This window comes from Petromyzon marinus, chromosome 46, assembly GCF_048934315.1.
Source record: "Petromyzon marinus isolate PM22_M1 ecotype Great Lakes invasive population chromosome 46, UKy_Petmar_22M1.pri1.0, whole genome shotgun sequence".
Classification (NCBI taxonomy): Eukaryota; Metazoa; Chordata; class Hyperoartia; order Petromyzontiformes; family Petromyzontidae; genus Petromyzon; species Petromyzon marinus.
Window position 1 is genome coordinate 9,708,424 of NC_133712.1, and position 25,692 is coordinate 9,734,115.

The 25,692-nt window shown below is 43.3% G+C and overlaps 1 protein-coding gene across 1 annotated transcript in view; it reads left to right on the top strand.

Annotated features, from left to right (window-relative positions):
* The first annotated feature begins 9,351 nt into the window (after positions 1–9,351).
* SUCLG2 (succinate-CoA ligase GDP-forming subunit beta) overlaps positions 9,352–25,692 on the top strand; it is a 130,273-nt gene continuing 113,932 nt past the window's right edge. The window contains exon 1 of the mRNA XM_032971474.2: positions 9,352–9,500. Within this exon, the coding sequence (XP_032827365.1) occupies positions 9,420–9,500 (81 nt within the window). The 5' untranslated portion in view covers positions 9,352–9,419. The remainder of the gene's footprint in view (positions 9,501–25,692) is intronic.

Sequence of the window (25,692 nt, forward strand, 5' to 3'; positions counted from 1 at the left end):
CTGAACGACCAGTGTGAGTGATGGTAAACCATGGCCGTGCCCGGATGATAGAGGATAGAGGTATAGCAATGCATCAGTTCGTTTAATTACGTTTATTCTTAAGTTTACAATTCATCCGTTGACTTTTTGGTAAGGTGGGGACATCTGAGGGGTGGGGGAGAGGCCGCGTAGGCAGGGGAGGAGTGGTTGCTGAAAAACACCGTAGCACAACTCACGTTCACCCAGGATTCAATACAACAAAACTAAGCTCTAGGTTGTAGAGTAAATTTCTACTTTTTATGAAAAGTTACACTTCCGTATATTTCCCTGACAAGCCTCAAAGATCCTCAAGACATGTTTAGAGGAGAGGCCTGCGTTAACATGGTTTTGCCAATGCGTACTACTGATCAATGTTTGGCTCCGTGTGGGGGGAATCTGGAACACCCAGAGAAAAGCCACTGATACAGAATCAGAATCTTTATTTATCCGGGAGAAATCCGATGAGCTATGAAGCTGTTTTATTCACAGACGTCCAGTAGGGGCGGATCATAAAGAGTCCACAGCTATAGCCAAGATAATCTGGTATTACAGCAGCCTTTGTTTCACAATCCTGATTTTGCTGACGAGACCCAGAACGGCATAACCAGTCCAGAGTTTACTTTGCTTAAACAAATGTTTTTTTGATATTATTGGACACTCCAAAATCAGTAAGTTTATGGACTAAAACAATAGTTTTGTTAATACGTGGAAATACAGAACAGATGGCAATGGCTCAGACAGTGATCTTGTATTCGGTGCATATAACCCTGTTCGTAAACGAATCGCAATAATAACGTGAGCCTGCTCTTATTTCGCTAGTCTTTGCAATGGATTTATATGTCAGAGTTCTGCTTAAGAGACGGAAATTAACCAAACCCTGCGGCAAGACAGAGGAGTAAGCGAGACCCTGGAGAATGTACACGGGTCAAAGTTTCCCCTCGAGAAAAATAAAATACATCCCTGTGTACCGTTTCTCTTTCGGCTTTTGCTCATTACTTGAACAAGTTTTATAATTTCCGTTAAGCCCGAGGCTTTGCGAGGGCACACGAGCCATTACCTGTAGAGTGTTCATCGCAACATTGCTGATATTTTTTCTCTCTCTCAGAGTTTTCCCTTCTCAAGCTTGTGAGAATGACAACTATTTAGGCCTTCCGAATGCCACGGGTAGTCATTATATTCACCTCTCAGAGGGTTTACACACTGATGAAGGAAAAAAAACACACTCAATACATTCGTCAATAACTCAATGTAATGGTTTTAATTATTTTAGCTGTCCAAGTGCACAAATGCTGTGGGGCACTCCTAAATTATGCTGCCAATTGTAAAACAAAAATGGCATGAATATGTTTCAATTTCTTGCTCATGCCACTGCTGTGGGAAGCGACTCCACTTAGAGGCAGGCTCAAGAGAGCCCCTCTAGACGGTGTTTTGGCCTACTCTTCTACGCTGGCCAGACCACGCTTCCACACCCATATCAAAGACGCCGTGCCACCCGATTACGCACCACCCTGCCAAGGCACGCCCTTAGCACCACCCTTCCCCAGTTGCCAGGACATTGCTCCCTGGACAGAAGCGCCATTCTTCACGCTGTGGTCTGGATATGGAACTGCCTCCCTGATGAACACATTGTCGGCGAAATCACCGATCCTGGTCCTCGGGCCTTCAAATGCCGAGCTCACACGTGGGGACATCTCCTGACTTCACCTCACGCCTCGTAGGGACCGAATATGTCCTCCCATTTTGATATTTTACATGTCTTGATTTTCTAGGCAGGGCTTACCTTCGTTACATTTTCCTGTAAAGTATTGCGATGCTCTCTTTAGTGGGGTTCGAGTTTTTACTCAAGAAAAACATTGCATGAATGAATGAGTCTTTGAGCTGCAGTGAACCAATGATTGTGCCGATTAGATGTACTAATGTCTGATATGGTTATTGTTCGCAATTGCGCCCAATAAGAAAAAAAGGGCGTCTCGTCGGAGGTAGGAGTTCAACCTCTCATTCGCTCGTTGGCTGCACCCTGCAGAGTTGGAGATCCCACCCTCAACGTCCACGCTGTTGCCGCACCTCCAATGTGATTGTGTTTCTTCTCTCTTTCACTTCCAAGTGTAATAAGGGGCCGTCCATAAATGACGTCACGCACCTGGGGAGGGGGGGGGGTCAGACATTTGTGACGATGTGTGACGAGGGGGGGGGGGGGTTGAGAAATGTGACGTCACATCTAAATGCGCAACTTTAAATAAATATAGACAACACGTTCTACTTAATGAAATAGACTTTTTAATGAATGTTTTCTCCAACAACATCAGAGTGCAGCGCCACATTAAATACGCACTACATTGACAATAGTTTAAAGCGATTTGAAGCATGTGTTTTTTTTGGGTGGGGGGCACAGCTTTGTGACGTCATATTTGAGGGGGGGGGGCTGACTCTTGTGACCCTGTGTGACGAAAGGGGGGAGGGGAGGTGCAAAACATCGTCCAAAATCGCGTGATATTATTTATGGACGGCCCCTAACGCGAGCACAAGTGATGCGTTCCCACTCAGCCAATTTCCCGTGCAAAGAGACACATGCATGTGAATTATTATAATCACTCTTAATTTTATGGAAAGCACATACGTATGAAAAAAAAATCGCTTGCAAAAGTGTGCCGTGAACCATTAGCGTGATTACAAAACATCGCAGGTTCTCGCTCGTCTATTGTGCCGCGTGTAATGTTGCAAAACAAAGGCAATAGGCGGACGCGGTGCCGACGACGGTAAAAACGCACCACTTTGTCAAATTGGTTACCTCGGGAGACTTGCATTGACAAGACCAACTGCTCAAACAAATGAGCAATCCGTTTTCAGATTAAAATTAATTTTCGAGGTCATTGTCAAAGCAATTATAGTCCCAAAATGCCCCTAACCAGTCACTTATTTTTTGCCTTGATATTCCACTCGGTGTTTGTGACAACGTGGGGAGTGGAGGAGAAAGTGGGGGGTGTGTCGTGGTTATCGAACTATCTACAGGCCACATGGTTAACATCGGTGGCGAGTGATATCCGAATCGGTCCCGGTATGATTCCTTCCCCAACCCAGGCCGCCCTGCGTCGTGGAGTAATTTAATTCCCACGGGGAGGCCGTCATCCAGCAGTGGATGGAGAAAGGGCTGTTGTACGTACACAAGAATAAATAATGAAAATCAATGTGTGTGTGTGTAGCAGCGTCATTCGAGCAAAGTGCATCTCACAACGCTCGCGGCCAACACCAGTGACGATTTTCTGAACCCGTTCTAGGCCTCCCCTAGGTTGACTCAGCCTCAAATGAGTACCTGGCGCAGTGGTGTGTAAACATCGCCATGAGGGAGACAAAGGCGGTCGCGCGTGGTGCTGGCCACCCACCCCGTTGTGCCGTGCCGGCCTTCATAGGTGTTACTCGCTAACAGCACTTGCCCCAAAAGCCTGCGAAGGCTATACGGGGTGTATTTGTTGTTTTAGGTGTATAAACATATTTTCAGAATGTATGAGTGTTTACACATGTGGGATGAAACCGGAGCACCTGGAGAAAATCCACGCACGTGACACTTCTGCGCACGTGGTGCTGTATGCATGTACTGTGTTGAACTTTTTTCGCACAGTACGTAGCCAACTGTGCTAATCGGAGGTGCGGGGGAAGGACAACGAACAAACGAACAAACAAAAAAGCAGTTCTAAAGGAATTTACTCCAGCGCTGTCCTCCAGACAGTCTCGTCCCTTCACCTGATGAAGGCCGCTTGTGTTGTGGCCGAAACGTCGTGAGGATATTATTGCGCTATTTTATTTTATCAATTTATTATTTTATTCTCATTCTACGTGGTGACTTTACCGAAAGAACCAAAGAAGAAGGAATTCATGTTACAGTATATGTTATAACGGTGCAGCAATTCCCTGATTGATATCGATTACCAAGCTCACGACATATCCACCGAATCACACGTCTAAAGAATTCATTTTTTTGGGGATTTGCAAATGTTATATGCAATGGGTTCGTGTAACTCCTCCAGACAATAGAGGCTGTTTACATTCACCGCATCCTGGGCATTATTGTGAACTCTGAAAATCCATTCAATTGCGGAGTTAGGGGTGGGGACATTTGTTTTAGCCCTAATGTGTAGGAAAGTTTCGAGTGAAATAGTAGAAGTCATTTAATGCGTGCGTAATCAACCTGGCTTGTTTTTGCACAAAATACATAAATTCCGCAAAATAATGCAGCTTTCCAGCACACGCGTTATGAAGTAGCTAAATAAAGAAAAACGTAGTGTGTTACATGATTTATGGCGTGCAAATACAAGTCATAAAAACCTCAGCCATCATCTTTAACACTTCCTTATAGCATACAATTTATAATCGTAGGCAAACATGTAGAGCAATGCTATTTTTTCAGACTGGAAAAAAAGCGGTATGTTCCCAGTGCTTTCAAAGCATCACGTTGTAAAAGTGCGTTCTTTCAATTGCTAGTCAGTAAAATTATATGGTTTCCCCTTCACGTCTGATTTTGAAGATCGGCCACTCTATACAGCTGGTAAGTCACCCTCCTCCCTTCCTTACCGAACAACTTGCCCCTTACATTTGCGCGTGAAAGTGAAGTTAATGAATGTGCACATGAATTCGGAAAATTTCATAATTTCAATTAGATTGAACACCGTGGATCTGACAGCTGAAACGGAGGACGCTAAATGATGCTGCCAAAGAAAAGGGATTAAGATTGATTGAGGCTCATTCTCCAATCACGGGCACGCACGATCAATTGGAACTGTTGTAAATAATGGACAGGGGAAGGTATTGATTCTTATCGCATTAAGTGTGTAAGGGAATAAATTGGCGGTGGTTATGTCGGCTATCTTTCCGAAGTGTATATTACTATAATTAGATTGAACTTGAGGAGAAGAAGAATCTTGTGCTTTCCCTGCCTCATTAATGTATTAAAATTATGGAACAGTATCTTAAAATTGACTGCCACATGGGTGAGAGTGGAGGTCTCATCATACTCTTTGGTTCTTTCGGTAAAGTCACGTAGGTATAAAACAAAATAAATTAAGTCACGACGTTTTGGAAGCAACACAAGCTCTTTTACCCACTACAGCAATTAATTTCTTGCTGTGGCTTTCCCACCTGATGACGGACGCTTGTGTTGCTTCCGAAACGTCGTGATTTAATTCATGTAGTTTTATACCTACGTGACTTTACCGAAAGAACCAAAGAGTATGGATCCCTGCAGTCACGAAAACTTCAGATCGAGGTCTCATGATACTTTGTAAATCAGAATCGACCTCTTGGACGTTACACATCGGTCACGGCATTAAAAACATCAGACGGATGAACATCACATGAATGTCCCGCTAAAAAAATGCAGGTAAAATAATGAATACAATAAAACGCATAAATAAATATATCTATCTATCGATCTGTAGTACTGTACTATATAAATAAGAATACAATTAAGTTTCTTCACTATTTTGCTTTTATTTGTCATGTTTTTACTCTACAGGAAAAGATAAATTGTCTGTTTACAATATCTTATTATTTATTTATAGTATTAAATGGTAAGTTCCAGAGGCTGGGGAATGCATCCTCATAATAACAATGTTATAAGTTATTCAACATACGACGTATCAATGTACAAACGAAGCTTCAGGCACGCATCTCCTTCGTATATCGAGGTACTTTCGTGTACGCAGAGGCGGCCCCAGACTAGCTTTCCAGCAACTGGCGCCCTAAGGTGAACCACGCAATCAGCGCCCCCATCCCCATAACCCCAAGGGCAGATCTCGGCTGAGGTTTTTGGTAAAATGGGAAACTATTTGCCCCTGTTTTCCGTTTAATGTTTTTTTTAAAGCATATTTTAAAAAAAATCTGCTTTTGACCAAGGGAGAAGACATGACTCAAACTACAGCTGACCTGCCACTGGATCATAATGTAGATGAATATTACAACAGGGTTAAAGCTATCCTACTTAAATAGCTGTGGACGCCTATGATATTCGGCAGATTGTAAACAGAATCTACATACTCTTTGGTTCTTTCGGTAAAGTCACGTAGGTATAAAATAAAATAAATCACGATGTTTTGGGCGCAACACAAGCGTCCGTCATCAGGTGTGACAACTACAGCAAGAAAATAAATAATTGCTGAAGTGGGCGAAAGGGGTGCTTGTATCAAGAGGCTATATAGGTAAGAGAGGGGGGGCGGGGGGGGGCGGAGCCAGGGAGGAGAGATAGAGAAGGTGGGGGTGTAGGGTAGGGGGAATGGAGTACAGCCAAATGCCGGGGCTGGGAAGTAAGCGGGGCGGGGAGTAGGAGGCTGAAGAAAACTGGAGATGCGGATATGAAGGCAAACTATAAAGTAGTTAAGGTTTTACCTGGTTAATAACATCCTTCCAATGATTGCTCGATTTGTATCCATCTTCTCGGTTGAAGTTATGTCTGTGTTTATATATCTGGATGGCTTCATGAACAAATATTTGATAGTAGCCGGAAGGTTTGCAGAGCACCTTGGTCTTTTGACCAAGTGAGATGACATGACTCAAACTACAGGTGACCTGACACTGGATTATAATGTAGATGATATTGTTTTTTTCCGAGACCAAGGTGCTATGCAAACCTTCCGGCTACTATCAAAGGTTTGTTCATGAAGCCATCCAGATATATAAACACAGACATAACTTCAACCGAGAAGATGGATACAAATTGAGCAATCATTGGAAGGATGTTATTAACCAGGTAAAACCTTAACTGCTTTATAGTTTGCCTTCATATCCGCATCTCCAGTTTTCTTCAGGCTCCTACTCCCAGCCCCTGCATCGTCAGCACCCCATTCCCCCTACCCCACACCCCCACCCTCTCTATCTCTCCTCCCTGGCTCCGCCCCCCCCCCCTCTCTTACCTATATAGTCTCTTGATACAGGCACCCCTTTTGCCCACTTCAGCAATTGTTTATTACTGTGGTTGTCACACCTGATGATGGACGCTTGTGTTGCGCCCGAAACGTCGTGATTTAATTCATTTTATTTTCTACCTACCACGTGACTTTGCCGAAAGAACCAAAGAGTATGGATCCCTGCGGTCGCGGAAGCTTCAAATCTAGACAGAATATACATGTTCATACTGTACTATGAAACTTCTTTAATACCTTAATATTCTTTGGTTCTTTCGGTAAAGTCACGTAGAAAGAAAATAAATTAAATAATAGACATGACGTTTCGATTGCAACACAAGCAATCATCATCAGGTACAAATGGAAGAGAAAACAAACTTCGTAAACTTATAAATATAATGCAATACAACACAGATAGTCGACTAACATAACAGTCAACACCCTACCTGGTTGATTATGTTCTTCCAAAGATTGCTAAATTTGAGAGAGAGACAAAAACACAGAACCGGAGACACATAGACAGACACATAAGCAGAGAGAGAGAGATAACACAAAGACACACAGAGAGGCACACACACATAGGCACACAGATAAACAACGCCTCTGTGTCGAGGCCTTAAATAGAGAGAGAGGGGGGCAGATAAATTAGCAGGTCAATGGGAGACTTGGAGCCTTCGTAGCTGCAGGAAATAACAGGAACAAAACGAGGGGAGAAAACACACTAAATCAAACAAACTTAGTAAAATTTGGAAATGTAATGCAATGCAACAGAGAGAGTCGGTCAATACACAATTAACGCATAGCCTGGTTGATTACGTTCTTCCAAAGATTGCTAAATTATAAGTTGAGTGTGAAATTTGAGAGAGAGACAAGACGCAGACACGGACACAAAGACAGACACACAAGCAGAGAGAGACAACACAGAGACACAGAGAGAGAGAAAACAAATTTAAAACCTCCCCGTAGAGGTGGTTCAAACTTGATTCGGAGCTTTCGTGACTGCAGGAGTTACTATTTGGTTCTTTCGGTAAAGTCACGTAGACAGAAAATAAATTAAATAATAGCACACGACGTTTCAATTGCAACACAAGCAATCATCATCAGGTACAAATGGAAGAGAAAACAAAACACTCGTTTTGTTCATCTTATTTCCTGCAGCTACGAAGGCTCCAAATCTCTCATTGACATGCTAATTTCTCTACCCCCCCCCCTCTCTCTCTGCCCCCCTCTCTCTCTCTCTCTATTTAAGGTCTCGACACAGAGGCGTTGTTTCTCTGTGTGTCTATGTGTGTGTCTCCCTGTGTGTCTCTGTGTTATCTCTCTCTGCGTGTGTCTCTCTCTGTGTCTATTTTGTGTGTCTCTCTCTGTGTGTCTCTGTGTTATCTCTCTCTGTGTTATCTCTCTCTCCGTGTGTCTTTCTGTGTGTCTCTGTGTTATCTCTCTGTGTGTCTCTCTGTGTCTCTGTGTTATCTCTCTCTGTGTCTCTGTGTTATCTCTCTCTGTGTGTGTCTTTGTTGTGTGTCTCTCTCTGTGTGTCTGTGTTGTCTCTCTCTCTCTCTCTGTGTGTCTCTGTGTTATATCTCTCTGTGTGTCTATGTTGTGTGTCTCTCTCTGTGTGTCTCTGTGCTATCTCTCTCTGTGTTATCTCTCTCTGCTTCTGTGTCTGTGGATGTGTCTCCGGTTCTGTGTTTAGTCTCTCTCTCAAATTTAGCAATCTTTGGAAGAACGTAATCAACCAGGTAGGGTGTTGACTGTTATGTTAGCCGACTCTGTGTTGTATTGCATTATATTTCTAAGTTTACTAGGTTAATTTTCTCTTCCATTTGTACCTGATGATGATTGCTTGTGTTGCAATCGAAACGTCGTATTCTATTATCTAATGTATTTTTTTTCTACGTGACTTTACGTAAAGAAGCAAAGAGTAACTCCTGCAGTCACGAAAGCTCCAAATCTACCTTAATATTTTTAATCTTTGTTGACACGTGACGAATTTGTAGCAGAAAAAGTTTAGGTCGACTATGCTGCGATTTACGGTATTTTTTTCTTCTAGTAAATAAAATATGATATTATTACATTCTCAGAAATGTTGAGAAATCTATAATAATTCATATTCCCTCCGTAATAATGACATCGTTATTTTATTTGTATTTTTTCTTCAATTGTATTTTCCTTCCTCGAATTTGGCGCCCCACTAAACTTGGCGCCCGAGTTCGCCCCTGCACGTAAGTAGTTTTTGGGCAAATTCGAAAATTAAAAACACACGACCTCTGTCATAGCTTTGGTGGACAGAAGCTATCTGCCACGGGTTGTGTTGGGGGTGGGGGGGCTGATGTGGGGGGGGGGGCAGCCGGGTGGGACCGGGTGGGGGCGGCCGGGCGGGTGGGCGGAGTTTTCTTTAAGGAGGCGGGCATGACGTCACGACGTGGGGCGTGACGCCATGCGGCGTGTCACCACGCTGGGGAGCTTAATTGACGTCACCCCAGCGGCCCGCGTGTGCAGAGACGAGAAGCAATGGCGACGCTAGGAGCTACACGGCGCTCAGCCCTCGCGTTCCGCAGGGCGCTCACAGGAGACCTGTTGGGCAAACACCAGGTGTGTGTGTGTGTCTCTGTGCGTCTGTCTGTGTGTGCGTGTGGGGGGGGGGGGGGGGTGGAGGCACGTGGTTGTTGGCCACTCACCCCTTTTCGTGTGCTGTTGCCGGCCTTCACAGAGTGCTACTCGCTTAACAGCACTTTGCCCAACAGTCTGTTAAGGCTGTACGGGGGTATCTTTGTCTTTGTGTGTGCATCTGCCGGTCGTCTCCGTGGGTGAACACGCGGTTACCCGCGGGGTCTGTTCCCGTGACCTCCTTGCCAGCGGCGAGACCTTTCGACGCGATAGCCTCGGAGTGCACCTAGCCTGGCACAGGCGCCGTGGTGTTGCAACGGGCAGAATGGCGGGTGTTGTTGTTGTTGTGGTTGTTGTGTGCTTTGCATGCAACGCCACGTTGCTGCTGCTGCTGTTGCCGTACTCCGTTGTGTGTGAAGTTGTTACTGCCGAGGTCATGCCGGTGAAGTTGGAGTTTAAAGGGCGACAGAGTTGCGAACCGCGTGCCGCACTTGATGGGGTGGTGGTGGTGGCTTGCCGGTTGCTTGTTACTCACTGAATACAATTCAGCTGCTGCGTTTGGCAATGGTAACGAACAAGCGCAATTTACGACACCGTGACCTTTAAAGAGCGAGAGCTGAAGACAAAAAAACAATTGATGACGTTTCAGGCAACGACGCTTTGTCAGCTCACACGCGAACATTATTAGTTGCGCGCGTGCTGTGTGTTAATTGGTAACGAGGGGACTTTAGCGTGATGAGGTGATTTGCGTTGAAGGGTATGAGTTGGGGTTAATTGCTCTGCAAGTTGGGAAGTTTTGCAGCGTGATATTTGTTATTGGATTGTTAAAATTAAAGAGTTATTAAAGTGTTTGAACGGCTCGTTCTCCACGTCCTTAATGTGTAACGTTCTTAAACGCATCCAGATTAATTGGTGTCCGCTGTTCTGTCAATTTTCCCTAAAAGTATTTAACTTGAGCGGCATATATGAAATACACTATACAGAGCAATGAAGCCGATTGCATACCCAGCGAATTAACATGCATGTGTGAATCACCCCTGGGCTATTATAACGTTATCTTACGTAAAAAAAATACAGGTACAAAATTAAATGAGCAAGAGGAGTGGGATTGTGGCCATGCCAATATAAATGTGTTCACCGTCTCGTAGTCACTGTGGTCTGTGATCCTTCAAAGGAGGAGGAAAAAACCACAGTACTCTCTCTCTCTTCCGAAGCCCTCGTCGTGCCTAGGGACCCCTCCACATTGGCCATTTAACTCCTGAACAAATTGCCATACGCAAGAATATGACTTCACAACCGCAATGTTTTCTGTAAAGTGTCATTTCGCGTTGCGTAACATGAATACATCTGATGGTTGTTACATGCTTTTTTTTTGCTGTGAAAGCCTCTCAATCGGTGATTTTGGTCTTTGGGTCATAAATACCGTGCAGCAATACGTGTAAAAGTTCCCTGTTGTGCAGTATCGTTTTGTGCATTTGCAGTCAATTGTGGCGCGCGCCACGTGCAAATGCTACGTTTAAGTGAAAGCATAACCCTCGAGTGTGTTTTGGAATACGCGTCGCATTTGTAATTCGTGCATGCGTTCAAGCAGCCCGTCGCTTCACTGAAGCCAGCGAAAAGGACCTTGGAAGTGGACAAGGGCAAAGGTTGTTTGAAGGACATCGTCTCAGCAGATCGTTTGAAAATCGCTTTTTTTTAAATGTGACCAGAAAAACAGACTAGGCCCAATTAAATAGTTAAACATTCATTTTCAAGACTGACTTAACGAGTGTTTTTCGTTAAAAGGGTTGCAAGTTCTGCGCACAAGCACACCGTTTTTCGTATTATTTAACTTATCATACCCGTCGAGAGTGGTTGCAGTACATGCTGTACTTTAAATGAGTTCACGTAAGTTCGTCAGCATTGAGAAACTTCGGTCTGCAGAGTCGGTAGCCACATTGCACGAACCAGTTGCCTCCAGAATGAAGGATAACAAGGGGTTGGCACATCGTGTGAGAGAACTCTGGGACTAACTGGTCATTGTTGGATTGTGTGTGCTTGTGACCATGCTTCAACGGCGGTTTGATGTGCTTAGCCCGATTGAGCCAGCTCCTTGTAAAATTCCATGCAAGTGTTTTCACAGGCCATGGATACCCAATATGGCACAAGTCTGATGTGGGACTAGCGAGTTATTTTGGATGACCTTGGAAATGCAGTCAAATAACCCCTTTTAATCAGTTTTTCATCATTGCATCGTCACTATTGACAATAAACCAGAGCTTGTTTTTTAACAGATTAAGTTGCATAACAAGCACATTTTTGTCACAGACTGGAATTAACTAAAGTAATTTAAAATGCATTGGTTGTACATAACCAATCTTTCTTTTGGTATTTTATTAAATGCGTATGGATTTCAGATGCTTAAATTTAACAGCATAAATTCTCGCAGCAGTCCATCACTGGTTGTACTACTTTGAAAGTGTAAAGGGGGTTATTTTTCATAGCTTATATTCAATTCGAATGAAGCAGAGGAAGACCAGCTGAAGGAGATGACCAGACAATATCAGAGGTTTTGATGGCCACCACTTGATGTGAAAAACTAAGTAAATAAAATTATGGATGGAATTGGGGTAGCATTTTGCACAGCAGTGCCAGTCTGACAACAATAACAAGTGTTTTTAAAAATCTGTGCATATAGCTTAAAGGATCCTGACAATAAACTACACGCAACAGATCCCAATTCAGAATCAAAATGTTGCAGTTGAATTTCAGTAAAAACATATTTCGTCTTTTATTTCCAGTTTGGCCTGAATCCACTGTGCACATTTTATCTAACTCTACCAACATTTCTAATATTTCGATGTGGATTTAAGTTTGTAAGAAAAGTTACGTGCGCACACGTATTATTTCAACAGGCATCTAGAGAGACAAGCCTATGGTTATTAGAGAGGTCCTGAGTTTAACTTTCATTGGTGGCTTGAGGCTAACACACTGCTGACTTGTTAAACAATGTAATTATTTGTTCAAGGCCAGATTGTACTGGCCTTGACACAAATCATCTGCTATAAATAATCGGTGCACTCGTAAAACTTGTCTGTGTGAAAAGAAGAAAAATCACAATTTTTTAGATGAAACAAAGTGGCCACAGAGAGCAAATTGGAATGCTAATTGGAAAACTTAACTTAGTATTAAATTCAACATACCAGTGTGTGCCCAAAGTAGACAGTTTTTAAGTAATTTATATAACTTGCTTTGGAATGGATTGGAGGCATGGACTTTAACAGAAAAAAAGGAAGAAGCTGACATATATTCCTTTGACATGTGGAGAGATTCCTGCTTTGAAAAACAAGTGGGATTGGGCAGGGCATGTCACTCGGAAGGCTGATGTCCAGTGGGCAAGACTAATGATAGTGACAGCCAAAGGAGGGAACACAATAGGTGTATCTTAAGATGGAGCAATAAAATGTGCCTGTATGCAGGAGCTAATTCGATTGGATAGAACAACTGAGAAATGCTAATGACCTTGGGGAAAGGGGAGGCCTTCATCTAAAGGTGTATAGATCATATTCTTGGTTCTTTCGGTAAAGTCACGTAGAAGGGAAACAATAAAATAATAAGATCTATACATTTTTATTTTTTTATAATAAAATATTATTTTATTGTTTCCCTTCTACGTGACTTTACCGAAAGAACCAAGAATATGAATCCCTGCAGTCACGAAAGCTTTAAATCAAAATGTATAGATGATATCCAGTAATGATAAATAATTGTAAGCTATCCACCGTTTTGTGTTTTTCCCCCCTACAAGGCTGTTTAAAATTTATTTTAAATGTATAGCTTGACTGTAAGCTTCACTTTTCAAAGTGGCACAAACTTTTTCAGTCCAGGCATTATTGCCAAACGCATAGAATCAAGAGGTTCTTCCAGGAAATGCAAAGTCTGTGTGCACAAATGTTATCCTCCGTGTAAAGTCAACTTGAAAAGGTCGGGTATGAATGTTCAAATAAAAATAAGTATAAAATAAAATCGGACCACATATTGTACACATTGCGGAACTATGCCAGAACGATAATGTCTCTTAACTCTGGTTGTATATAGGTTCATCATAATTATGTAGTGCTGTGTACATTGCGGTGCCGGGCGTGGGGAATTCCTCATCCAGCAGTGAATTTGACGAGGGCTGTGCGTGTACGCTGGAGTGATATATTCGTGAGTAAAACATAGCAGTGTATAACGTATTCAATTGCCTTGCATCTTTATAATTGCAAAGTGATTTTACAATTACAGCACTTCTTACCATTTTTACTTTTTCCTGTCTTGCCCTTTGCTTTTCAATTTCTCAAAACCCATCACTCATTAAACAGTGAGAAGTATGGGACTGTATACTGTATGTAACGTACACGGTGTGTGAATAAAGTTCATAGTTCACACGGCGTTTTACGTTAAACACTTCACTTTGTTCACACACGTGCGCAAGGAGGATACGGAGGATACGTTCATCGTTGGCAGAAAGTAGGCCTTGTGCTACGTGGTGTGCCCTGGAGCAGAAAGCCGGCCCAGTAGGATCATCGCATACTCGTGTCAGCAGTGACCAATAGAAAAGTGGGGTGTCCAGATTACTGCCTGTGAGCTATTTGTGTGTATGGGCAGGCATTAAGCCTAGCTTACAAAAATGTAACCTTAGTAATAATAATAAAGACAGTTGTAAATGATTAATTAAAATATATAGTCAATCCACCAGTGGATGAAAGCTTAACAACGCTTTGTCGGTCATGGGTTTTTTTTCTGATCATATTTCCCCACGCTGGTCAGTGCAGGTTGGTAAAGTTGTGTCTTGCCCAAGACCGGTTCAGATGACACTCGCCCACAGATGTTATCTGTGACCTGGAGTCGAACTAGATTCGTTGGGTTCAAAGTCAAGCGAGCTAACCACTGTGCCGCTACTCACCCCCCCCTCCACCACCTTGTAAATGTTGCAATAAGAATAATGAAGATCGTAATTAATTAATAATTCTCACTTTCATCAAGCCTATGGTTTTTCCTTAATTAAACTCGGAGGATGTGTTACTCTACACTGGCTCACCGATATATTAATTGCAATACGAATTAAATTAGGCACGCGCCATTAATTATCCGCAATCTTACATTTGCTTGTCGAAACAATACCAGGCGTTGTTTATTATCGGGAACAAATAATAAACAGTAATTTGACAGTTATTTAAATCGCAACAGCTCTCTTATTGATTTGTTTGGGAAAGCGGTTCTTAGCAAGGAATCTGCTCAAGTAAAACATTTGCATTCCCCCCCCCCCCACTCGAGTTGATTTTTTTAATATTGTGCAATGTAATGAGTTAAGTGATACATGGATATGTGTTGGTGTTTGCCGTGTTTCTTTGTTAAAAGTTTGTTTGCATGTGCCAATCTTTTCTTACTGCAGCGCACAATTCTCCTGGATAAAAGCTTTCCACCTATTTAATGTAATCTGTGCATTTATACACGATTCAATGAGCGTTATAAGCCTAATGTATCCCTCAGAAGGCACTCGGTGTGATAGCACGTTGCATGTTTATGGAATTGCCTTCCTGCCATTGTTAAGTCTTTCACAGTGGTGTTTAGTTTTGAATGCAGCCCTTAAATTGTCCTATCAAAATGCCTCTCCTTTTTTAACAGTCCTGCCATTATTGCCTGCAGGGAGCCAAAATGTCCTACATTTGTGGTTCATAATTTATGCTTTACAAACGGATGAACATGTGTGTGACATGCTTTTTTTTACTAATGCAGCTGTTGTAATGTGCGACTCGAATTTGATTTTACTCCGTATTGTGATCTGGCCGCATCGTTCGTGACATTTTGCATTGCGTTTGCTCATCCTGTCGTGAAAGCAACAGTTTTTTTTGTTCTTTCCTACGAAGAGCTTTTCCTTTTTGCCAGTGGCATTTATAGACGTGATGTGACAGACACGTGGGAAGCTCCGAATGCTGAACATACGCAGGATTGATTTAGGAGGGTAGTTTTTCCGCCTTGCACAACATTTATTTATATGACGGCTATATCATGTGCCGTAAATGTGCTATTTAGAATCTTTTGTACGGGTAAATACATAATGTTGTCGGGACAAATTAGTGCAGCGTCGTCTTTTTTAATGCCGATTCTGTGACCTCACTGGCCCAGGCTGTTAATGTCCAGTTTGGCGGTACTACTACCACCATGTATATGTCATACGATATAAGATCCACAATCGTATTGTCTGTTTTGAAAAATATCGTGATCAACTTGGCTAATAAAAAAAAATTCTGATTCAATTTCCTGACGATTTTTTAAATGAAATATCAATAATTAAAGTTCAAACTATTATAATAAAAATTCTGAATGAATAGCTTTCATTGTACCTTTTGAAGTTGGTGCCTTGCAAAAATTTTCCAGATAAATTGACAGCATGGTGGTTATGATGTCACAAATATCTGACGGCACGTGCTTTGCGGGCATTCGCGATTGTAAAATTGAAGTTAATTAAATAAGGATTTTGTTGAGTGAGCTGCAGTAAAAAAAAGGAGTATCTTTGAGTTGTACAGCAATGTACTTAATCGTTATTTCGTGAAACGCAATATTGTGAAAAATGAAGTTGCTGTGGCTGTTATCTGGTAACAAGTAGAGAACACATTCAGATGGAAAGCAGCTCATTTTCGAAAGTACTGCGATATGGCTCGCCAAGTGTTTTTTTTGTAGGCCAGTAAAACAGACATCTCCAACGAGCTGTTTATTTCAGTAGCGATGGACTCTTGCTTTGCAGCGGTGCCAAATGCGGAGCGGGTTAAGCTGGGTTGCGACATTGGCAGTGGAACAGTGTCAAAATGGTTATTTATGCTGCACGGAGGGTCCTCATTTGCCCCCCCTTTGGAGGGGTGACTCTTTTGTTAAGGACGCACCTGTGGAGTAGAGGCAGGGCAATTCGGGCGACCCTGCCCGGTAAAAGTCGGTTCTCTTTCGTGATGCCCAAAAAGCTTTCAAATATCATGGGCGCAGCAGCTTTACACTGCAAGGTCATTGGCTGCTGCATTGCATTGCCTCGGTGACCGTGTACTCCACGTGGCGAGCACTGTCTCATCTGCAGGAACGTGCGCAGCTGTCATTAACTGAGGGACTTGGGGGCCGTCCATAAATTACGTCACGCGATTTTGGACGATTTTTGACCCCCCCCCCCCTAGTCACACGACGTCACAAAGTCAGACCCCCCCCCCCCTCAAATATGACGTTACAAAGCCCTGCCCACCCCAAAAAAATGCTTCAAATCGCTTTAAACTATTGTCATTGTAGTGCGTATTTAATGTGGCGCTGCACTCTGATGTTGTAGAAGAAAACCTTCATCAAAAGTCTATTTAATTAAGTAGAACGTGTTGTCTACATTTATTGAAAGTTGCGCATTTTGATCTGACGTCACATTTTTCTCAACCCCCCCTCGTCACACATCGTCACAAATGTCTGACCCCCCCCCCCAGGTGCGTGACGTCATTTATGGACAGCCCCTTGGTGGGAACTGGGGGGGGGTGCACCTTGGCACCCTCACACCCTCACACCCTCACACAGGTTTTGAAAGTGTTACTTTATGGTGGTACGCTATCAAGTACCCTACATCTGGCGTGATGTGACAATGATATTACCTACTATAATCACCCAGAAATGTGTCTGTCTCGCGCGTGACGTCACTCCACATGAGGCCCCCCACGTGACGTCACTCCACATGTGGCCCCCCCGCGTGACGTCACTCCACATGAGGCCCCCCCCCCCCCCCGCGTGACGGCATTCCACATGAGGCCCCCCCGCGTGACGTCACTCCACATGAGGCCCCCCCACGTGACGTCACTCCACATGAGGCCCCCCACGTGACGTCACTTCACATGAGGCCCCCCCCACGTGACGTCAATCCACATGAGGCCCACCCCCCCCCTACATTAATATTCATGAGTGGGTGGATTTTTACATAAACGCAGAGGAAGGTCGAGCTGAATTAAATAATTTATTATGCTAAGTCGCTTTAAATATGACGTTTCTTTACAGAAAGTGACGGTAAAAAATAGATCTACGCAGCACAGTGCTACATCCGTGCGTGACGTCACCGCAAAAGAGGCCCCTCCCCCCCCTTAATTAATATTGGAAATTTACACTAACGCGCAAGAAGGTTGCGCACTCCACATACCGCTCCCCTCATTAATAATCATGAGCGGGTGACGTCACTCCACATGCTGCACCCCTCCACAATAACCATGAGCGGGTGACGTCACTCCACATGGGGCAACCCCCTCCATTAATAATCATGAGCTGAACAATTTTTCTATTGAATATTTCAGATTTACTGCAATATACACCCGTCCTTGGACGGGCAAAAAGCCAGTTGCTTGTATATTTAATTTAGGGGTCGTGCATTGGTTAGAGCATGACCATCAGCACTCGTGAGCGATATCTGAACAAGCATTTGAACCAACAAACCCCCCCTTACTAAACCGCAGTGACCATCCTGGCGAAGTATGGTCCAACAACCCCCATGACCGACATGGCATATGGTGGCCTCATCAGGGGATTGACAAAGGGCTGACTTTTGTTTCTTCTACAGATATTCTATTCATCTGTCTTATTTTTCTGCCATTGCATTGTGGTGGTCAGATGCCTTGTATTACAAATATGTCGTGACACCGTGAAGTGGCGTCTATTGATTGTCTGTTGTCCACATGTGCCACAGATAGAAAATATTTTTGCAAAACTGGAGAGTTTTTATCAGCACTGCAGCCTGCAAAGAGCCAGGGTGTTTGGGATATAAATTACAGATTTTCGAGCCCGGTTTTAACTGGGTCCAGCAAACAGGGCCATGGGGTAATAATGAGCTGAGCTCTGCTCTCATTTCATACATTTCCACACAACAAAACGCCCTTCATTCCTACATCGATATTGAAAGCTTGCTTGGGTTATCTGGCCCACTTAAAATTATTCTGTTTCGGACTGAAAGTTCGGAGGTAGTGCTGGTGTTTTTTTATTTAATGATGTTTGGAGGCCAATGCATGGAGACATCAATTAACAATCTATTTATTTTTAAAATGATGCATGGATCTATTACGACAAATGTTTTTTTCAGAGAGAGTTGGCATATACAGTTGTAGGCGCCATTGTAAGTACGAGGTAATGAGTCGCAGAACAGTGAAATGGACTATTTAATGTTCTCGAATACAGATTACGCTCTGCTAGATGCAAACATTTTTCGGTCGTAATTTTAGGTGGTGGTTGTGAGGTTTAGGGAGTTATTGCCCCTTGCAATCAGGGGTGTCGAGCCTGTGGCTCGTGACGACTTTGAGGCGTATATGTGACATGCAGAATACACGTAGCATGGGGTAAGGTGAAGTTGCCGCTATGAAATTGCTGGCACTATAAGGAGCTCGAGTGTGTTCCGGTCGATTGTGCCACGCTGGTCCTGCATCTTGGAAGAGATAAGGAGTCCTCGCAAATGCCACAACACGCGACCTGCCGATGGACTCACCGTGGTGTGGGTCCCCCTTCATACTTCCGCGTGGACAAAGATCAAACCGCCGACCTTTGGATTGCAAGTCCACGCGTGCTGCCATTGTGCCCACTGTGGCAGCATCCCCCAGGACAGTATGCCGGAGTGAAATGACTTGCCGCAGCAGTTGCAGAAGGTAGCCCCTGGAGTTGAGGAGCTAAAGAGTGAATAGCTCAAGAAGTTACTTTCGCGAGTCACAGTGTTGGAGTTGACGTGTACCACTAGCAATCTCTCTCGTTATGGCATTTATTGGTGAGAGGTGGGTCACCTTGAAATTGGCTTTTTTACCGTTGTTTCAAGCACTAAAGGACCTTGGTGGATAGTTTGAGGGTAGTGGGCAATTGCATTCAGAAGCTCTTATAGTTCTTTGCTGTAAATGATTTTGCAGTGGAGCCAAAGCACACTGCTCAAGGTGGTGGAGGTGATGGTAATGCCTCACCTGGAGCCGAGTGATGGGAACGTTCCCCTGTCTGTGTATTCTTTATCGCTCCGATGCGTGATATCTTCTTTATCGCTCCGAGGTGTGGAGTCCCTTAAATGCCCCAAAAACACAATTGAGCTATCGGCATCACGCCATGAGGCAAAGTGTCCATTCGGCCTCTCGCGAAGCAGTGCCTTGCCCTGTGTTAGTAAGAGAATTGCCCACAGAAGCAGGTATCACAGAACTACCTCCGAAATCCTTTCAGGTGATCTCTTGTCCACATTTGGGCACGACTTTTTCTCCCAAATTTCCTGCTCTAAATTTTGTTGCATATTCGTCAACGCATTATATATTATAATCCTCAGAGCTACATTTCTGCCAAATTCAGTGAATAGCCAGATTTAACATGATTTGTTTTTATTGTGCAGTCATTGGTGACCTGGCTGAGACTTTAAACTCAAACCCCACCTGGTTTAATCACAGGTGGCTAAAACCTGGATCCAAACTCGGGTTTCCAGTGGTGCCGGTTCTTTGTTGTGACCCCTGGAGCCACCCAGCGACTTTGCCAAACGACAATTTTTGTCTGAAATAATGAGGCTACTTTGAATAAAAATAGGCTCAAATGGATGATGGCCATCACTTTAGAGAAACAACCGTGTTTGGCAGCCAAATGAAGGAATAGAGAGGACGACGACATCCATAGGGGAGATGGAGCGATGAATTGAGGTCGTGTGCAGGCGAAATAAAATTGCTCTGAGTTTAGTTTACACCTTTTAATAATACTTCGTTTTTGTTTACGTGGAGAGATGGATATGTGGAGGAGACATAGCATTTCCTTATTTTGTGTTAGTTATATTCTCCACAGCGATGCAAATTATTATTTTGAGACACCTTGTATAAGCCAATTAAAACATTCTTACTCTGAACGATTTATTAAATATTTCACTTTAATCTGAAAGCATGTGAAGTATTTTTTTGGTGTACCCATTTAATAATTATTATATTTATAGAGCGCTTTTCATCACGGGTCTCGGAGCGCTGTACGAAAAGTAGCAGTCGCCCTGAATAAAAAAATAACTCCCCTAACTAAAAACGTGGAAATGGCAAGATAATAAAATACATTCTAAAAAGCCATCTGCTAAATCAGCTAAAAGTTTAATACAATGGAGTTGTATAAGTTCTATGATAATTAAAGCAATCGGGTTTGACTGTCGGTCTTCAAGGAATACAAATAAATGTTCGTCTGATGTTTGCATGTGCTTAACCAGCTTTAGCATTCACAACAAAGCCCTGGATTCCCCCCCCCCCCCCCCGCAGTGTCGCATTTTAAAATCAATCCGGAGATTACATGTAATATTCATTAACTATTCTGGATACGGTGGTACTATTTTTATTTTACAGTACTTGACTCGCAATCGGAGGCTGTGAGCTCAAATCCTGGGTAGAGATCATCTCAGCTCCTTAATCCGTCCGGGGTGAATACAATTAGTGTCACTTCGCACGCAGAGTCGCCGGTAGCCCATCCTATCAAAGATATCTGGGCTGCCCGGCCATGGTAATATGGACATTTTTTTGAACCCCGGTTTCCAAGGATGGGACCGAAGAATGAGAGAGAATTGCTCGATGCACATTTCAGCGGGAAGGCACTTTAGCATCCTTAACTGCTTAGTTTCCATTTTGCCCAATATTGGCTTTGCCAATTTATCGCACCCATAACCCTGTATGGATGAAGCCCTTTCACCTCTGACTGCAACAAAACCCATAATTGTATCCAAGCTTTGAGAATAATATTTTTTTGCCATCTAACATTCATTTATAGCGGAGCGTGCAAGAAGGTACACTATCGAATATGAATAGGAGGCAATATGAAGGACCAAATACAATGCAGGAGGAGTGGTGACGCAGTGGTTAGCACGTTGCGCTTATGAACCCGGTTACCTGAACTTGATTCAAGGCTACAGCTAACATCAGTTGTGAGCCCTGTGTGAACTAGTTTTGGGCCCACCTTCACCAGCCAGTGTTAACCAGCGTGGTGAAGTATGGTCAATGCATTCCCCCATGACTGATATTGCGTGAGGAGGCCTTCATCCATCAGTGGACTTGAACAAGGGCTGCGATTGTAATGAGTACTTTTAATTATGCAATGCAATTTGTATCTATGTTGTGTCTAAATGCATCTGCATGTCAAGACCTAAGCATTCGCCCTGTGATGTCATCATCCGGTCTCGAACATGCACTCGTGCACTGCTCGTTGTGAGAGTTAAGAATTACATTTTCTTCATCTCATCATTCGACACCAGCTGGGCAGTGGTGGTTATGGCCAGGAAACCAGCACTGCTGCAGGCAGCGAGGGTTGGTGGATCACACACGTGTCGTAAAATTCCCTTTCCGTGGGCATCGAGGTGCCATACCCTCGGTTGCCAGGAAAAGGCATTACAGCGAGTGCTGCCGTGCCCGGTTTGGCTGTTCCCGGGTTGGGCTGTTCCATGTCGGATCTGCTTCCACGTGATTCCCATCTCGCGCCGTTGTTTTGACAAGGCCCGGTTCCCACGTGGCTCTCCTGGTCTAAGCCGCACGACGCGGCTCTGTAAACCTACGTGACCTCAGCCCTTGCCTTGCGCACGCCCAGGTCACCGCTGTCCCTCCAGAGCGGATGAGGTTTATATCTTGACGTGGTAGTCCTCTGTGATTCATTGATTTCCCCCCCCCCCCTTCTCTCAAGGCTTTTATCTAACGCTCGGCCTCGTCGCGATCCTTTTGATGCTCGCGGAACTCGGTCATGCAAGTGCTGGGTGATTCAGAACGAGAATCCCTTGAGACTTCAAACACGCACTTAAGTTTGTGTTTATTTAATTTTCTGTGGCTCTTTGCCAGTGTCAGAAACAATTGAAGAGTAAACTGGGATGTTGTTAGTATCGGTGTTGGTACCAGTGAGGTGAGACGGAAAGGAGAGATCTCCTTACATCTGAAGACAGGCAAACTTTTCTGTCGTAAGGGGTGAGAGTTGACGGTAATTAATATAATTATGGAGGAGTGGAATTCTTAGTCTCTTTGCAGGAATTAGACAACATTTTTATGGTTCAAGAGTTCATCAGATAGACTTGAACTGCTTACAACTAGCAAACACTGCAAGTTCAAGGTCATTCATGTACATGCTCCAACAACAGCAGCAACCCACGATGGTGTTATATTGCAGGTAGTCCCCGACTTACAATGTAGATGTGTTACGACGACCCCATCGTAAGTCGAAAATATCGTAAGTCGATGATGGCCTAGCCTACCCAGGAGTCTTAAAGAATGGTGATAATTTAGCAAAACAGAGCAATTTACAGTCCCGTACTGTATAAACTATATACTGTATGTATTTATTAATTACAATACTGTATTGCACAGTAAAATTTAAAGTAAAAAACAAGGTAAATTCTTAGCCTACCTATATGATCTGCAATTTCATAGAAAGTATTCAGGAAACAATCCTATCTGCTATAAAAACTTTTAACATGCATTGAACGTATGTATTGTGGTAACCCTAAAATGAAATCGCTAAAGCTACGTATCACACATGCATTGAACGTATCGTAACGTATCATATTCTACTGTATTCACCAAGATTCTGTCCGTCGTCTGCATACTTGAACGATGTTAGGTTGTTGATGGCTAGTTGTCGGAAGAGGAGGATGGCGATGATCAAGTTACAGTATCATACCTCATACGCTACTGCGTTTGCCTGCCGCGCGAAATAAAAAAATATTTTACAATTTTGTCATATCGCTATCGCCATCGTAAGATCGAAATATCGTAAGTCGGACCATCAAGTCGGGGACTACCTGTATATGAAATGTACGAGAGGACCTTACCCAACTAGTCGTGTTCTCAAGTTTGGTCTGGTGATCAAGTCGATTTATGTAACAAAACGGAGATGCTTTTCAATGCAACAGACTTGATTTGTGAAAGCATTTGGATGGCGAAGCAATTTTCCCAATTGTATTTCGTTGTACCAATCACAAACGTGTGCTGAATCGCCTCCTCCAGAGCGATTGACAAACGCTGACTGACGGTTGCTTGGGAAAGGAGGCCTCTTGAAAAAAACTCAGAGCCAATTGAGCTGTGTCTCTTCCTTAGCCATTCCCTCGCTTAAAGTGACCCTGCTCTCTGAAGGGATTTGGCGGAATAGGCGCTAATTCGCCCTGTGGATTGATTCACGGGGCACTTTTAGCGCGTGCGGTAATTACTGTTATATGCAGCGGGTTCGAACATAAACCTTAATTGTAGCATCCCGTGTTATGCAACGTAGGGAAATGTGCAATTGGCATTGTTCTAAATAAAACATTCTGAGTGCTTTGCAATTGAGGCTACGTTGTTTTATTCGAGGAATAACCAATAACCAGGGGGCTACTTAAGACAGTAAGTTGGGTCTCATGTTCTATGCTAATAACCCAAAGTATATCACCACATTTAACTTCCCCTATTCACAGTACTTATTCCGGCAGTATATATATACTAAACTTCTCCTATTCCCATTCTTATTATTTTTTATTCACTTTATTTTCATTATTTTATTGTTAGTTTTTTTATCTGTGTGACTTTACCGGAAGACCCAAAGAATATTAATTCCTGCAGTCACGAAAGCTTTAAGTCAATATTTTGCCTATTCCCGTTTGCACTGCCAATGCAAGTTAAGACTGCAATACAGTTAATTATGATAATATTTATAACTTCTAGCCCTTGCTGGATGAAGGCCTTTCCAAACAATGTCTTTAATTGGGATCGTTTTGCCATACTTCACCACAATGGCCAGTGCTGGCGGGTTTGTTGGAAGCGGTTCAGATATCAGTCGTCGCTCATAATAGCCGTGGCTGGATATCAAACTCTGGTCACTATTCATCGCGCGGTGCGCTAACTGCTTTGCCTCCGCTCATCTATGCAGTTAATTATACCTAATGCAGTTGTGACATAGAATCAGTTTCATTTCAGTTTTAGTTTCATTTATTTGGTATAGCCCTGTGAGCCATTCGGCTCTTGAATCGGGTGCAACTGCAACAAACAAAAACATGAACACGAAACATCTTAAAGTGACTACGTGCAAACAGAAAAATCCAGGATAAAACAGCAAAGTCTACCAGAAAGAGCACCGTTTATCAATGCTGTGTGCAAAAATCCCAGTGGAATGCAAGTCAAACAATAACAACTATAAGACAATTGAGATCAAAGTTATCAGTTTAACTCTGTGCTACAACAAACAAATATGGCTAAACCAAAACGTTTTCGAAATCACCAAAATAAAGCTATAAAAGCAATGTAACAGTGATCATAGGAACTGTGATTTAAATTTTACAATAAACTATATACATAACATGTACGACCAAACTTTGCAGCCATAGCTGGCTGCATGAGTCACTCCATAACAGCAGGAGTATTAGTAGGAGTATCCAAATTTTTCAATGCACCTTTTAAGATCAGCACACTATAATAAAAATACAAGATCATACTTTGCAGCGGCCATCCGGAGCGAAACATTTGATTTCAGGCCACTGAATAGCAGTGGCAGCTAGGGGTGTGTACAGCTCCTCATGAGCAGTTTTGAGTGAAGATCTCACAGGTAATGATCCAAGTGGCAGTTTATTGGCGATAGCATTCCAGACCCTGGGGGCATCAACAGTAAAGGCCCTTCCTCCAGTATTTGTATGGCAATAAGGAATGTGAAGCTGGTAAATGAGCGAAGACCTTAGGTCACATTTGTTCTTCGAAACAGAGAGGAGATCCAGCAGGTAGTCTGTAGATTTTTTTTGTAAGTACATCGTGAATAAATAAGATCTGATGCACAAGCCGTCGAACATTAAGAGATGTTAAGTTTGACCCAATGTAGAGATCACAGTGGTGGGTCCTATCAAAGAGTAGTTAAATAAGAACTGACCTCTGTGGATTACTCAACAGTAGGGGACATCGTAAAAAAAAACAACCCGTGGCTTTGTGTTCTGCCTGGACAAATCGAATTGTATTCTTGTTCCTTTGATGTGCGGCTTGTGTACTTTGTATCGCTCGATCAATCCTCCACTTGGTTTTCTTTGCAGGGAGGTGATGTCCTGTTGAGACACCAACACTCGTGGCTGTAGACTCTGATCCCCGTAGGTGCACGCTGACCACAGCTGGAGCGCTTTGAACAAACAAGCCCTGGAGCCTCCACCGTAATATTCCGCGCACCTTGCGCTGGCTAGGGCTACCACCTACTTGAA